Source organism: Salmo salar, chromosome ssa01, assembly GCF_905237065.1.
Source record: "Salmo salar chromosome ssa01, Ssal_v3.1, whole genome shotgun sequence".
Classification (NCBI taxonomy): Eukaryota; Metazoa; Chordata; class Actinopteri; order Salmoniformes; family Salmonidae; genus Salmo; species Salmo salar.
The window spans coordinates 16,479,052-16,496,039 of record NC_059442.1 but is presented as its reverse complement, the minus strand read 5'-3'; the positions used below and the strand labels follow the sequence as shown (position 1 = coordinate 16,496,039).

General features: G+C 41.4%; 1 protein-coding gene across 1 annotated transcript; it reads left to right on the top strand.

Moving 5' to 3' along the window:
* The first annotated feature begins 1,011 nt into the window (after positions 1–1,011).
* On the top strand, positions 1,012–11,691 carry 1433b (14-3-3 protein beta/alpha). Its single transcript, NM_001141615.1, is given in 6 exon segments — positions 1,012–1,083; positions 1,779–2,217; positions 10,122–10,245; positions 10,864–11,027; positions 11,333–11,428; positions 11,593–11,691. Coding segments are annotated over 5 exon segments (753 nt in total). The 5' UTR covers positions 1,012–1,083; positions 1,779–1,923; the 3' UTR covers positions 11,668–11,691.
* The last annotated feature ends 5,297 nt before the right edge of the window (positions 11,692–16,988 follow it).

Here is a 16,988-nt window from a genome sequence, read left to right as displayed (position 1 = left end):
CCCAGCCAGTTGATCATCCAAGGAATAACAATTATCACCATCAAGATTCAGGGACATTTCCCCATGGGTGAAATGAAATATGGAGTTAATTTAATTTATTTTTATTTAACCTTTATTTAACTAGACAAGTCAGTTAAGAACAAATTCTTATTTACAATGACGGCCTAGGAGGCAAAAGGCCTCCTGCGGGGACGGGGGATTACAAATTTAAATTAAAAAAAAATATATATATATATATATATATATATATATATATATATATATATATATATATGAATAAATATAGGACAAAACACACATCACAACAAGAGAGACAACAAAACACTACATAAAGATGGACCTAAGACAACAACATAGCAAGGCAGCAACACAACATGACAACAACATGGTGGAAACACAACATGGTAGCAGCACAAAACATGGTACAAACATTATTGTTAAAGGCAAATTAATATTTGATATACTCTGGCCTATGTAACAAAGAATTTAATAAAACTGGGTACATGCTGTCTGTGTGCCCTATCACCAGCATAACGTGTTCTGTGTAGTGAAAATATTATTAAAGTGAGCACTAAGTGAGCACTAAGCAGAGGTCATCTGGTCAAGGTTGGATGGCTGCTCACCCACAATAGCAAAGCTTAGGAAAAGGAAAGGGGTATCAAGAGGAGAAAATAGGAATATCTCGGTCACTATAATGAGTGGGTGCCACGCCCGCCTCGGGGCTCCCTGATGCTGCTACAACTTGTGAAAGGGGGTAGGAATGGAGGATAACCATGGCAATGGTGACGTCTTCTCCCTTGCTCTAATTGGAGGAAACCCCGTGGCCCCGGCCGCAGCCTACACGCCGGTCGAACCCATTTCTGAACTCCCTCCCCCTTTCCCCGCGCAAAATAGCTACTGGCTAATATTACTAGAAATCACCGTTGACAGGAAGAATTGTCTATTTCTGATTGGAGAATCATTCTCACATAGAGCCGCTCCATCTAGCAAGTCTGGTTGAATTTCACGGCTGCTGTTTTTCGCTCTGCTTCATACCAATCTCACAGCGGATCAATTCGGAGGAACAAATCGGGACCTTAGAAGGTTAGAACATACAGAAATCAGTTCAAAATATTTTTTGTTTGCTATTTGTAAATTATTGTTATGTTGTAGTCAAGCTTATGGCATGGTAATGTTATTTTGTAGCAATCCATTCTCAATGAAAGGAGTGGCCCAACGCTAGTAGCTAGCTACAGTAGCTTTTAGTTACACTAACGTTAAATATTTGTGTGTTAACGTTACCGTAGGTCGTTAACTAATGTTAATTATATGGCTAGTTGTTGGCTAATATGCTCCGCTGACTTGTTTGGACGTAGCAAGACCGATGCATCGTTTTTGTGGTAAATAAATGTCCACCTAGCAGGGATGTAAGTTAGCTTGTTAACTGATTATCTCTAGTGTAAGACTAACGTTAGTCAGCAACTGTGACCACTGGTTAGTTTATAGATAAACTCGATGTACTTAGCTTTCTATTTTTCTGCGTTAACTAGTTACGTTTTCACTAGCTAGCGACCCATCGAATTTGACAGATACCACGTCAATGCACGCAGGACGCGCACACACCATCCGAATGTTGCAGGGAGTGTAACCTCTGCGAGCTGGATTACTACTGTATCTGGTTATTTTCTAAAGGCTGCAGTGTCTAATATGTTGGTTCTAGGTACAGTACATTGTGGTCACATTCTGTCTTCTATAATAAAATGACTTAGTGACATAAACCTTCTGTTTTACATTTGCAGGTTTTTGGTGGAATACTGCGCAGCATCCGCTACTCTCTATCGTTTAGCGCCATCTTCAAGTCCCTCTTGCATTCCTGGACTCCTATTGTTTTTAACCCGTCCGTGACGAATCAAGCTAAGGTTACACACTAAAGAATAAAAAACAATGGATAAAGCGGAGCTTATTCAGAAGGCCAAGTTGGCGGAGCAAGCCGAGCGCTACGATGACATGGCCGCCTCGATGAAGGAGGTAACGGAACAGGGGGGCGAGCTGTCAAACGAGGAGAGGAACCTGCTATCTGTCGCATACAAGAACGTGGTCGGAGCACGGCGGTCGGCATGGAGGGTCATCTCCAGCATCGGACAGAAGACGGAGGGAAGCGACAAGAAGCTTGCAATGGTCAACGAATACCGGGAGAAGGTGGAGGGCGAGCTGAGAGATATCTGCAACGACGTACTGGTATGTAGTACTAGTAGAGATTCATTTTAATGGAAATGTTGACTGAATAAAATGGGCGTAGGTTTAAATGTATGGTAGCCTAAGACATGGTTTCCCAAACTCGGTGCTGCCCCCCAGGGTGTATGTTTGTTTTTTGCCCAAGCACTATACAGCTGATTCAAATAATAAGTAGGGGTGTTAGCCAGAACACTGAGGTTAAGTTCCCAATCTGGCCCTCATACCATCATGGCCATCTAAACATTCCCAGCTTCCAATTGGCTCCTTCATCCCCCTCGTCGCCCCTGTAACTATTCCCCAGGTTGTTGCTGTAAATGTCTCAGTCAACTTACCTGGTTAAAAAAAAACCAGTTTGGGAAACCCTGACCCGGGATATTGAATACACCTGTTTCTCCCTCTCACTGCCTCTCACAGCTTGCTACTGGGAAAGTGTGGTCACTGGCCAGACATTTGGTCACATATGTATTGTATCATTATATGGGGCAACTTATTTGGATGTAAAGTAATTACATGGACAGCAAACGTATAGCTAATTTGAAATACAATTTCAGTAATTGTAGTCCATATTGTAGGGAGTTGATTAGTCATGTCTCTCTAGGTCTGGGAAGTGTTTTGTTGTTGGTCTTCCAACTGCACACCTCATGCTCCTCCAGGGGCGTATTTGAGTGCATCAGTGCAAAGCACGAGGCATCAGTAATTCACCCAGCCCTAGTGCTGCAGGAATCTTGTCTCTGTCTGGATAAATGTGCCTTTAGAAAAGGGAGTCTTTTTAAATTAAGAGCAATGCCTTCTCTGAACAGGGAACAATACATTCTGTATGATGAAAGATGTCCTTTTCTTCACATAAGCATAGCTATTCAACTTTTTCCTCTCACGTGTTTGACCAGTCTACCATGATTTGGTTTAGTTCTCTCAATTCAGGTAGAATTGCACATGTAGGCAGTTGTTTTTCTATGTGGACTTTTTAATTCCTGAATGGAAGTGACCCCACCTCTGGTCTCATTCTCAGCAGTGAGTGCTTCCAAGTTCCAACCATTCATTTATCCCATTTCTATTACTGTAAAACAGAGACTAACATTAGATTGTTTCAATGCAGTATGGGTCAAATGTCACGGCCCAGGTTTCCTAAATGAGTTCCTCCGGTCTAAAAAGGGGATCTCCCCTGGCCTCGTGATGAGAAGGAAGTATTGTATTTTCACCCCCTTACCCCGGTTCCTTCCTTTTGGGATTCTGTCACAATGAACAATGGAATTTAACAACGTGACGGTGCATACTGACAAAGGTCACAATCCAGTGTGTCTGCAAAGCAAGGTGTGTCAGAATCTGAGAGGTAGGCTCTGGCAGAGCACCAGTGGTGGCTGTTCGAGAGCCATGTTACAGGCCTGAAATGAGGAGTGTGTCCTCCTGTTTTAATCATCAGTCTCATCTGACACGAGTTGTAATGAAGCTAGCCAAGTGAAGAAGTTCATAGCCAGTTTGCTCAATAGGCTACGTCTCAACCCCACTAACCTAGCTAGCTACCCATTTGATTCTCCAAATTGCTATGGCGCTCTGTGATTGATGAAACATGCAGGAAAATATATATTTTTTATCCGCTTTCAGTAAAATTACTTGACTTTCTACTAACAACTTTCTACATCTGTTATTGTTTCCGTTGGGACAATTGTTTTCAGTTAAATCCAATGCTTTACAGGTGAATAGCTCTGTCTGTTATTTCTATCTGGTCTTGATGGTGGATTAAGTGAGGATCTCTGGTGGCTTAGCTGGGAGGTTGAGCATTTCCCTGAGCCTCTGCCCTTAGACACAAGGTCTGGGATGGGAGGTGGGCAGTATTTGTAAGCACAATCCAGCAGTTATCTATACATATTAGAGGTTATGGCTACGACAATGAAAGGTCATATGTCTATACTTCTTTTTTTCTATGAAGGCAGCAGAGTGACGAAGGATCCATTCCGTTAGACCGTCTAGCCAGGGAGATATTCAAAACTATGAAACCGCATTCCATTGCCGCTGCCATTCTAATTGGGTTGATGGTCAAAGTAAATGACAATCTGAATGGACACCAACAGAGATTGGGTGGCATATATGCATAGTGGTTCTCTATACATGGGAGCAAGAAAACAATGGATAATCCTACGTATGTAGCTAGGCATAACTGATAAGCAGATAACTGTAGGATATGGTTGGATTACCTCAGGTTGATTTACTGCCCTCTCCTTTCCTGTATGAGTCATGTTGTAAACTGTACAGATGGCCATGCTTTCACACCACACCGTACAGCTACCCAACTTCTTTGCACATGCCACTGTCGTGTGTGTGTGAAACACACCCTTCTAGGCTGACTCAGCCGCTTGCCGGTGTTGACTGAGGGTGTGGTGGAGTCAGCCTAGAAAGTTGTTTCACGCTGCTTGCCCAAACTCGTTTCCTCTGCTCAGTGGCTGGCTACTGATACAAGTAACCACTATGGGAGTCCTATGTCTACTTTCAGCTGACAGGCTTGGTCTGCACTGGGCTGAAGTGAGCCTGGTGGCAGAGACAGGACTGGATAACGTGATACTCACTTTCCACTAAGGTGACATCATGCCATGCCAGACCGGACAGGGACACAGTGGAACCTCTCTGCTGCCCACAGCCATGCAGACACTGTGCTGCCCTCTGCTGTGGCCTTACCCACCCTGTCTGCTTGCACTGTGTTGGCCTAGACCAGGGTTACGGCTGGGTGATATATCAAATGAATTCAAATTAGTTTTTGTGCAATATTCCAAATGCCTAGATTGCAGAAATCTGTTATTCTATAAAAAAAAAAATAATAGTTTGTCCACTTGTTCTTATGTTGTCATTTTGGTCTCGTCTCCTTCGCTCCTTCTGTGCTGTGTGCACCTTCCCATTTATACCTGAGATCTGTATATAATGACGAGATGCACATGTCTCCGCCCTAAAAATTGAAGTTGTTGTCCCAAAGGCGAGAAGGCAGGTGAAATGCTTAGGTCCAAAATAAGCCAATAGAAATGCATTGGGCTTCACCTCTTCCTCTCTGTTTACACACACACACCAAGCCCCTGCCACTCGCACAACAAAGATGAGAGATCACTTCTTCCTCTCTGACAAGCAGTTTCAAACACGCTATTTGCATTTGAGGTTTGGGCCAACAGAATCAGAGACATTATTTTACTATGTATTATTGTCTCTAATAGAGAAGTTACCTTTTCTAACAATACCCTTTTTATGTCTCAACTGCTCACATTGAGAGCAGAGCAGACACTACTAAAACGAGAGTATCAATGAACATTGATTCTGGAAAATAAATGCTCAGTTTGTCACGCGGCATTATACTAGCTGTCTAGTGTGAGTTTTTATAAATGTACAATAAGCATAAAATACAATTGATAGAAATTGGCAACTCTTTCTCATTCTGAGAAACTAGGTAGGCCACTTGATTTCAACATGTGGACAGGCTAGCATGCTGTTCAAACAGTTGGAGACGGACAGAAGGGTGTGTTCATAACATTTCAACTTTTCTTCCTTGTTAGCTGGCTAATAGATCCATGTTTGCTCAACTTGAACTATATAAAGATTCCTGACAAGATTAGCTGGATACTCACTAGCATTTGTGCTTGAGATTGAGACCTGTGTTAACTTTCTATAATGCTTGCTTAAAGAAGTTTGTCATTAGTGAATGTGCATTATGAATGGTTCTGGTTAAATTTGTAACAAGGGCATTTTCATAGACCAACTTGAAAGTCAAGACGGTGATTATTGCAAAAAAGCACGTTAAATTATTTTGCAAAAATAATTACCTTATTAGTGGGTCTTATGGTTGTGGGAGCCTTATATTTAGCTTTGGTATAATTTCACGAGCCCTGAATTCATTTGATTGTTGCTGACTGTTTGAAATGCAGTGTATTTGACCTTTAATTGTACAACAAAGCTTATTTAGAGAACTTTAAAAAAAAAAAGGAAGGAAAATCAGCCAACAAGTGCTCAGTATATGTGGGAACTCCTTCAAGACTGTTGGAAAAGCATTCCAGGTGAAGCTGGTTGAGAGAATGCCAAAGGTGTGAAAGCTGTCATCAAGGCAAAGGGTGGCTACTTTGAAGAATGTCAAATACACAAATAAAAATGTTATAACACATTTTTGGTTACTACATGATTCCATGTGTGTTATTTCATAGTTTTGATGTCTTCACTATTGTACAATGTAGAAAATAAAAACCCTTGCATGAGTAGGTATGACCCAACTTTTGACTGTATATGCATGTGTATATTTGTGATTTGCCCATAAGTTTTAAATAATAGTGATATGGTTTAAAAATCATATCGTCCAACCCTTACCAGGCTTTCTGTTAGCCGCTGGCTTTTGGGCAAAAATGAATAAATGAGAAGCCAATAAATAAAATTGGCATCGGGCGGTAGAATAAATACATCCCATTGCAAAAGAATACTTTTTAGCCTATTCATCGATGGAAACGCATTAGACCGATCATGCTTATAAGTTACTTTGCATAATTTAGTGATTAAAATTATTGTGCATATTTTCATTAGTCATTATGATTCTTATTTACCACACGCTCACAGCAGACATGCAGAGCCTAGTTTGAGTGTAAAATCTGTCAAACAAGCAAGTGCTGCTGCCACAAGTCCTGTTGCTGCTGGAGTGAAAGGTGATTTTTATATGCCCAATCATTGCGCAAAAAAAATTCTAAATGCAATCTTGGGTTTAAAAACAGTTTAAGGCCACGATTTAAGAAATACTATTTCTCAACTGGTAATTGAAGTGCGCTTCCCATTCGGCATTCAAGTGCTTAGGCAACGGTAGGCAGGCTTCAGTGTGTCACACACCACTTTGCATTGTAAGCTGTATGCATTTTGAAAACATGTACTTAATTGTGTGAAACCTTAACTTTTTACTTCATATTATGAGGCATGTCTCGCTTCAAATCAACTTTCTTAAATCCAAATAACATTTTGTCACATGCTTCGTAAAACAGGTGTGGACAAACGGTGAAATGCTAATTTCCCAGCAATGCAGAGAGAAAGAAAATGGAGAAATAATAGAAAAGTAAAACATGTAATAGATAACTTGACTACATACAAGGGGTGCAGCTGTATTCGCTTTTTGAGGATCTGAGGGCCCATGCCAAATCTTTTCAGCCTCCTGAGGGGAAGAGGCGTTGTGGTGCCCTCTTCATGACTGGTGGTGTGTTTGGACCAGTTATTTTGATGAACTGGTTGTATGAATTTGGGATCTATTGTCCTCGAGTCTGTTTGGAATAGGCCGTTTCTTTCTTGCACAGAACGACAAGCTGTCCAATAGAATAGGTACTTTTCTACAATGTGGGATAGTAGATTGACACAGACTAGTGATTTTGCGGTTTGTTACTCATGTTGGCTGAGGAAAAGTAAATGTGGACACTTATTGTAACATCAAAGTGCCAATCGAAATTCGTTAAGGACGCATGCCGTTGTAACCTCGAGTTGCATGTTCTGTTAATCACATTTAGATTAAGGTACAATTTCTCATTCTGAGCACCGTGGGTGGACACCCTAATCAGGTTACTCGCCTAATCCACAAGGGTTAGGTCAATTTAAAATGCTGCCGGTCAAATGTCTGGTGCCACATTTTCCTGATGAAAACCCTGGCCTAGTCATACTTTATAGTACTAGTTCATGCACGCTGAGTAGTTGCAATTCAATAGTTGCCCCCAATAACCACCTCAATCTGTATGCGACTACAGGCGATCGTGTCAGAATCTGTTAATTTATTGTTGATTTAAGCAATGTTGACTGAGAATAGTGCAGAGAATAGTGCAGAGAATGGTGCAGGCTGTGTTCAGTGCTCCAGTTTCAGCCATAGCTAAGACAGAACAGGGCCCAATTACGAAAGCATCCAGGCTGGCTGTCTCTTCGCCTGTGGATATAACCTTGGCAAGACACATTTTTCAAAGTCAAACCATTTAGGTTGTCATGGTGATGGCCCACGTTTTTCGTGAGGATAATTGAAAACCCAGCCAGATTCACATAGTAGTCTTGACAGAATCACACAAAAATATGCTTATCCGGATGTTCACGATACACTCATATCCAACAGAAGACCACAGCCGCAAATTGCAATCCATTGGTTTGAGGAGTGCAATACTGCAATTAGTCAAACCCTGGAGAATTTCGCCACCAGCTCTTGGTAGGCCTATGGCTATATCATTGCCACATAGGGGAGATGTGGCACTGGGTTTTATAGAGCACAGTGCTCTTGCCTGGGTCCTGTCCATTAAGGCACAACGTAGCAAACCGTTTTACAGTGAAAACCGAGAACAAGCATTTCTTATTGGACATGTTCAGGTAATTCATCCCCCGTTTCCTTCCGTTTGGTGCCTGTAATAGACTACTCTGTGGTCTGAGTGAAACTGAAGCGCCGTGTGAACTGAACACATTGTGAAAATCCAAGCCGCTTCCCCTCCACTCGTTTGCAGCCAGGGCGACGTATGGGAAGGAATGCTTGACATTTGAGCGTGCCGTGTATCGTCTCGACTAATCTGTCTGTAAGTAGGCCGGGTGGGAGTGGTTGGAGTTGGGCCGGGTGGGAGTGGTTGGAGTTGGGCCGGGTGGGAGTGGTTGGAGTTGGGCCGGGTGGACAGCCTCATCTGCGTTGAACTTGTTTAATCTGGTATTTGAAACCAGTTACGGTGACCTTAAACCCTTGGTCTCACTGACACAGATTAGCAGTAAAGCTGTAATCAGGCAGCAATCCAGCCCTTCTAGATCCTGATGAGTTGGCCACTGGATGGTTAGGCTCCTTCACGCTAGCTAACTGGGGATTTAGTGTTCCAGAACTCAATGTCAGGAGCTGAGTTTTCCCTTACAGAAGGAAACATGCATCGGATTGAATCCCACATGGTGTGTGGCACCTGTCTTACCTGTACCCTCTTCAGTCTATTTAGTGTGTTGCATAGGAACTGGTCTGTAGTAATAGTGGAGTTTCTGCTGCTGTGGGGTTTAAATATTGGTGCATATGCTTTGTAGACCCTGTGAGTGATATCGAAGATGTAGCTTACAAGGGATACTACTACTTGCATTCAGCCGTTGGTTTTGCTTCCGAGAGGCGCTGTGCCACTAAGACAGAGCAGTCAGGGACGTTGGTACGAAAGAAGCCTGGATGAATCTAGGGCAAAAGATGGTCTGGAACCCGCAGTAGGGACAAGTTGGAATGACTTGACGCAGTGCAACATGCTGGCTCCCTCCCTGCTTGTACTTGACCCACTGCTGCGTGCCCATATGCACAGCTAGGCTCTTGATGGGGACAGAACAGGCTTGATTAATGATGTAGAGGTGTCCAGGCTGTCCACTCCACTCGGTGTGACCACTGCAGTCTCATAACGTGTCTGCCTGCCCTTGTGTGGGCACATCGCTGCATGGATATCACATGTCATTATATAGACCTGCTTGTTCATCATCACGTGACGCAACTAGCCTGGTCAGGATTTTTCAATCACATTTTTATGTAATTGTTTATATTCAACTTTGAATCTTGTAGTCATCATTGATACACCTCCTTGGTCCAGTACAGTCACTAATGCTGCTGCTAATCCAGTTTGTTGGTTTCATCTCTGTTGTAATGGAAAGATTGAGGCTAGTTGCTGTCTGACTTCACTTATCTGCCCACTGGTGTGGGAGGGTCTTGGTTAGGAACTCTGGATATGATGGGAACTCCACTCGCATGGTCATGTTTGGGTGGATGTTGTCTCAGCCAATCATAAGCAACCTTCTGTAGCCAGTCAGTAGGTTTGAAGATTTTGAAATGGGGTTAACAGTATTTCAATTACACAAACACAACTTTGAAAGGAAACATTGACAGTCAAATGGAAGGTTTATGCAGTGTGAACAAATTATGAATCTGTGTTTCCTTCCCACAGGAACTGCTGAATAAATATTTAATTGAGAACTCCACAAATGCTGAAAGCAAAGTATTCTATCTTAAGATGAAGGGCGACTACTATAGATACCTTGCCGAAGTCGCCTCTGGGGATGACAAAACAGGTAAGATTGCAATGAAATGGCCCCTTGAACTGAATGCGGCAAAGGTATTTGCCATGTTGCTATTTTCAAGCAATAGTCCTACATTTTAGGTGTAGCCAAGTGATACTCAAGATCGATAACAGTACAAAAATATATATTTTTAAATATGCAGAATAAAATACTTTTTGGGGGGGGTCTCCCTTTCTCTCTCTCAATACCAGAATGACATCTAAGCATGTTTTACTGACTGACTTTATTGGCCTCTGAGACTTCCACTTGTATCCATTGTGACACACACTAAAGAGCTCTATGCCCTATTTTAGCCTGTTATTAGCCTGTGCAATTCAAATGGGTCCAGGAAAAAGGAAATAAATGTGCCGCTCGACTGCAAGTTGCTTATTGCTAAGAATGAGCCACAGTCAGAATCATCCAATACTGCATTTGTAGTCTTCAACCTAGCAGCCACTAGCTGTCAAAGTCCACTCTCCTAATCTTAATCGCTTCAGAGTGAATTTAGCTAACGAGGTTATCAGGCTTCTGTCATTCTAACACTTGATTGCAATCAAAATAAATCAGGCAGGGTGCCATACTCTATCATTGCCTCCAATAAAGTCCATTCTGATCTTTGTGCTCCCCCAGCAACCATAGAGCACTCTCAGGAGGCGTACCAGCAGGCGTTTGACATCAGCAAGAAGGAGATGGACCCCACGCATCCCATCCGCCTGGGCCTGGCCCTCAACTTCTCAGTCTTCTTCTACGAGATCCTCAACTCTCCAGAGAAAGCCTGCTCACTGGCCAAACAGGTCAGTCCTTCCCCTCTCCCCTGTTTGCTTTAGGTATGGGGACTTTGTTAGATGTTATCTGCTTGTTCCATGTCAGAACAAATTAAAGGGAATGTTAAGTGGTGTGTTTGAATTGCTAACAAGTGTGTGAATGGGTGGAATATAATGTTTGTTCTGGGAAAAGTTATTACAATGGGAGATCTCAAGTACATGGCTGTATATCTGTGCTGGACAAGCAGGGGGTTTACTTGATGGTAGCTTGGATTTTGTACAGCGACTCTTCATTTAATCTTGCCGTGTAATAAGTGTGCTTTTTGTGTCTCCAGGCATTTGATGACGCCATTGCAGAGCTGGACAAACTGAACGAGGAGTCATACAAAGACAGCACTCTCATCATGCAGCTGCTCAGAGACAACCTGACAGTTAGTACCCTTCCCTCTCTGCTCTCCCCATCTTCCTCATTTTTGTCAAAGTTTACTGTTACAAGTTTAATTTTGTTTAAAATGAAGACTGTACAGTTAGTAGAGGAAGTAAACTAAGATGGTGGGTGTATAGAGGTGTTTAACGTGAATGTCTCTCTCTCCAGTTATGGACATCCGACAACGCGCCTGAAGAAGGCGAGGCTGGAGAAGCCGGCGAAGCCGGAGAGAACGAGAACTGAAACTCACACAGGGTCATCTCTCCTAAAAAAAAAAAAAAAAACCCTTTTTACACATCTCCATTCCTTTATTGCTCCACTTAGTCTTTTAGCAATGAAGCCCATTACTGAATAAAAGCTGCATGTGGAAATTCCAAAATAATTTTCGACTTTTCACACTGCAGCTTTTGTGCAAAAAAAGAGAGAAAAATATTGATTGAGGGGGGAAATGAAACCTCCATTTCTTGGTTTGTGTTTGTCCTGACCTTCCATACGTGCAGTTTCTCCTGTTAGAAAAGAATTAATAGCTTCTTTTTATCAATGTTTTAGTCCAAATTAGAGGAAAAAATAAGACATTCTAGGGCTTTTTGCTACAGAAAATCTTAGTCCCATCAAAACACAAGGGGAGTTAAGATGTTAGAACACGGGTGTTTGTTAAACAAATTCGATGAGTTGTTCCCTCACCCTCCATAGGCTTGTTCTCTTTCTCCACACGATTATCTGGTACGGTTACAGCTGCTGACGTCCTCCACACGGTTATCTTGTATGGTTACAGCTGCTGACGTCCTCCACACGGTTATCTTGTATGGTTACAGCTGCTGACGTCCAATGTGAACAAGTGTAATTGTTCTATGCTGCAGGGAGGGCCAGTCAATGAGCTGGCACCATGTAGCGCAGCCAGGTGATTTCCATTGGTTCTGACAATTCCCCCTGGTTATGACATTCACAATAAAGCATGTCTGGTTGAGGAGGTGGGGCTTTCTGAAGATCAAAACAAAAATAAATACTCCTACATGCATGTAATTTAATAGTACACTGGAATGGGAACCAATGCTGTATACACACCAAGTCCAAATGTCCAATTTAGTACTTTTCAATGCAGGTTTGTGCACATGTTAATTAACAAGTGTTTGGTTAGTCCAGTGATTGTCGATAGAGATTTGGACCACTTATGTTTTTGCTAATCATCGATTGTAGTTCCCAAAAGCCTCGTGGAAATCTTAATGCCCTATGTATCAGCTATGTAACATGAATAAAAATGACATTTTATAAACCCATCTCGAAATAGGGTCTTTCTTAAAGGGAATTTAGGCTTGCACTTTATTTTTAATGTGTGCGGCTTTCAACCCGTTTATATAGAAAACGATTTACTGACACGGCTAGATATATAACCCTGGGCCAGCATTCATGTAGGAAAACACTACAATATTGTGGGGGGCAATATCACGTGATTGATTCATTTTGAGAAGAGTGAAGACACCCCATCCACTACTGGAAAGGAGGAAATCTTGAGGTACAGACCTACCGCAGGTAAATTAATGAGTATGGTATACAGTTATTCCCGGTCCTGAATGTCCATCAGCATAATTTTGTAAAAATTACATTTTGTTTAATATGAAATGTTTGTACAAAAATATTTGTTTATATTTTTCTCAGATGCAGCGTATGTTGCTATTTTTTCCTTTTACAAAATAATGTTACTTCCGGGTTTAGGAAGCAGCAATTGCTAATTAAATGACGGAGTGTAACTTAAAATGTGTTAATCTACAATATATTATTAGACATTTCAACGTTTGAGCTATATATCTAAGGCTTGCGAATATAACTTAAGTCGCAATCGGAATAATTTTGGTTAAAAAGTCAAGCGCGAACAGGACCGCTAAGCAAACTTGCTTGACCTATGTAAAATGAGTTTTATAGTGGATGTTCGGCTTCTCTCGTCGTTCGCTATTGAACCAAGCAAGCCATACCTATGAAGATGATATATTCTGAATCGGGCGGGTGGAGAAAATTCCACGGCTTTCAGTCTTCAATAGACCTCACACAAGCGGGCCATGACTAGGAAAACTATATATTCTGAATCAGGAGGATGAAGAAAATCCAGTTTTGTATTTATTTAACCTGTTAGGGCTAGGGGGCAGTATTGACACGGCTGGATAAAAAACATACCCGATTTAATCTGGTTACCACTCCTACCCAGTAACTAGAATATGCATATACTTATTACATATGGATAGAAAACACCCTAAATTTTCTAAAACTGTTTGAATGGTGTCTGTGAGTATAACAGTTGGCTCAGGAGGGCAGTTGGCTCAGTTGGTAGAGCATGGTGTTTGCAACGCCAGGATTGTGGGTTCAATTCCCACAGGGGGGCCAGTACAAAAAAAAAAAAAAAAAAAAAGAATGCATGAAATTAAATGTATCCATTCACTACTGTAAGTCGCTCTGGATAAATTTAGTCTGCTAAATGACTAAAATGTAAAATGTAAAATAACAGAACTCAAATGGCAGGTCAAAACCTGAGAGATTCCTTTACAGGAAGTGGCCTGTCTGACCATTTCTTGAACTTCTTTTCCATCTCTATCATTTACTAAGGATCTCTGCTCTAACGTGACACTTCCCACGTCGTCCATAGGCGCTCAGAGCCCGGGAAAAAACAGAATGTCGTCATTCCAGCCCCAGGCTGAAACACATTATCGCCTTTCTCAAGTGGCCGATCAAGGGACTCTGGGCTTATGGGCGTGACCCGACCGCCCCCGCCTTTGGGATTTTTTCCTCTGTTTGCCGAAAAGGAGATTCCCTGTCGGAATATTATCGCTTTTCTCACGAGAAAAATGGCGTAAAAATTGATTTTAAACAGCGGTTGACATGCTTGAAATACGGTAATGGAATATTTAGAATTTTATTGTCACGAATTGCGCCATGCGCGACACTTCTTTACTATTTCGGATAGTGTCTGGACGCATACGAACAAAACGCCGCTATTCGGATATAACGATGGATTATTTTGGACCAAACCAACATTTGTTATTGAAGTAGCAGTCCTGGGTGTGCATTCTGACGAAGACAACAAAAGGTAATCAAACTTTTATAATAGTAAATATGATTATGGTGAGTGCTAAACTTGCCGGGTGTCTAAATAGCGAGCCCGTGATGCCTGGGCTATGTACTTAGAATATTGCAAAATGTGCTTTCACCAAAAAGCTATTTTAAAATCGGACATATCGAGTGCATAGAGGAGGTCTGTATCTATAATTCTTAAAATAATTGTTATGCTTTTTGTGAACATTTATCGTGAGTAATTTAGTAAAATGTTAGCGAATTCCCCGGAAGTTTGCGGGGGGTATGCTAGTTCTGAACGTCACATGCTAATGTAAAAAGCTGGTTTTTGATATAAATATGAACTTGATTGAACCAAACATGCATGTATTGTATAACATAATGTCCTAGGGTTGTCATCTGATGAAGATCATCAAAGGTGAGTGCTGCATTTAGCTGTCTTCTGGGTTTTGGTGACATTATATGCTAGCCTGAAAAATGGGATGTCTGATTATTTCTGGCTTGGTACTCTGCTGACATAATCTAATGTTTTGCTTTCGTTGTAAAGCCTTTTTGAAATCGGACAGTGTGGTTAGATTAACAAGAGTCTTGTCTTTAAATAGCTGTAAAATAGTCATATGTTTGAGAAATTGAAGTAATAGGATTTTTAAGGTTTTGAAAATCGCGCCACAGGCTGCAAGTGGCTGTTACGTAGGTGGGACGAATTCGTCCCGCCTAGCCCAGAGAGGTTAACCTCTATGGGCTAGGTGGGAGGCTTGCTCAACAGCCAGTGTAATCCCGTGGCGCGATATTCAAATACCTTAGAAATGGTATTACTTCAATTTCTCAAACATATGACTATTTTACACCATTTTAAAGACAAGACTCTCGTTAATCTAACCACACTGTCCGATTTCAAAAAGGCTTTACAACGAAAGCAAAACATTAGATTATGTCAGCAGAGTACCCAGCCAGAAATAATCAGACACCCATTTTTCAAGCTAGCATATAATGTCACATAAACCCAAACCACAGCTAAATGCAGCACTAACCTTTGATGATCTTCATCAGATGACAATCCTAGGACATTATGTTATACAATACATGCATGTTTTGTTCAATCAAGTTCATATTTATATCAAAAACCAGCTTTTTACATTAACATGTGACTAGCATTCCCACCGAACACTTCCGGTGAATTTACTAAATTACTCACGATAAACGTTCACAAAAAACATAATTATTTTAAGAATTATAGATACAGAACTCCTTTATGCACTCGCTATGTCCGATTTTAAAATAGCTTTTCGGTGAAAGCACATTTTGCAATATTCTGAGTAGATAGCCCGGCCAGCACAGGCTAGCTATTTTGACACCCACCAAGTGTGGTACTCACCAAACTCCGATTTACTATTAGAAAAGTTTGATTACCTTTGCTGTCTTCGTCAGAATACACTCCCAGGACTTCTACTTCAATAACAAATGTTGGTTTGGTTCCAAATAATCCTTAGTTATATCCAAATAGCGGCGTTTTGTTAGTGCGTTCAAGACACTATCCGATGGGTAAAGAAGGGTGACGCGCCCGACGCGTTTCGTGACAAAAAATGTCAAGATATTCCATTACCGTACTTCGAAGCATGTCAACCGCTGTTTAAAATCAATTTTTATGCTATTTTTCTCGTAAAAAAGCGATAATATTCCGACCGGGAGTCGTTGTTTTCGTTCAAAGAGAGAGAAAGTAAACATGGTGTCGGCTCGTGCACGCGCCTCCAGTCTCATTGTTCTCAGATCGACCACTTACAAAATGCGCTAATGTTTTTCAGCCAGGGCCTGCAAAGCCACCATTCATCTTTCTGGCGCCTTCTGAGAGCCTATGGGAGCGTTAGAAAATGTCACGTCATGCCAGAGATCCCCTGTTTTGGTTAGAGATGATCAAGAAGGCCATGAAATGGTCAGAGAGAGCGCTTCCTGTTTGGAATCTTCTCAGGTTTTGGCCTGCCAAATGAGTTCTGTTATACTCACAGACACCATTCAAACAGTTTTAGAAACTTTAGGGTGTTTTCTATCCAAATCAAACAATTATATGCATATTCTAGTTACTGGGCAGGAGTAGTAACCAGATTAAATTGGGTACGTTTTTTATCCGGCCGTGCAAATACTGCTCCCTATCCCCAACAGGTTAATTTTTATGTTTATTCCTTTCAATCTTCAATAGCTCTGAGACAAAGCGTGCAATAACTATGAAAAGCATATATTCTGATTCACGGGAGGATGGAGAAAAATCCACAGATTTTTTTGTTTCAATCTTCATCTTTGTTTTTGTTCTAAAATGGTATTTTTCAGACATAAGATATCCTCCAGCGCTTTTTGAACTTTTACTGTTGGAAAGTGATATCCTAAGTATTAATACAGTAAATTACACACACCAAAGGGTAAAAAAAAATAATCTGAAAAAGTGTTTTTTAGACACAACTGCAAAGTTCAAGGAGTAGGGCATTCAAGGAGTTAGTCTGATGGGAAGTCGT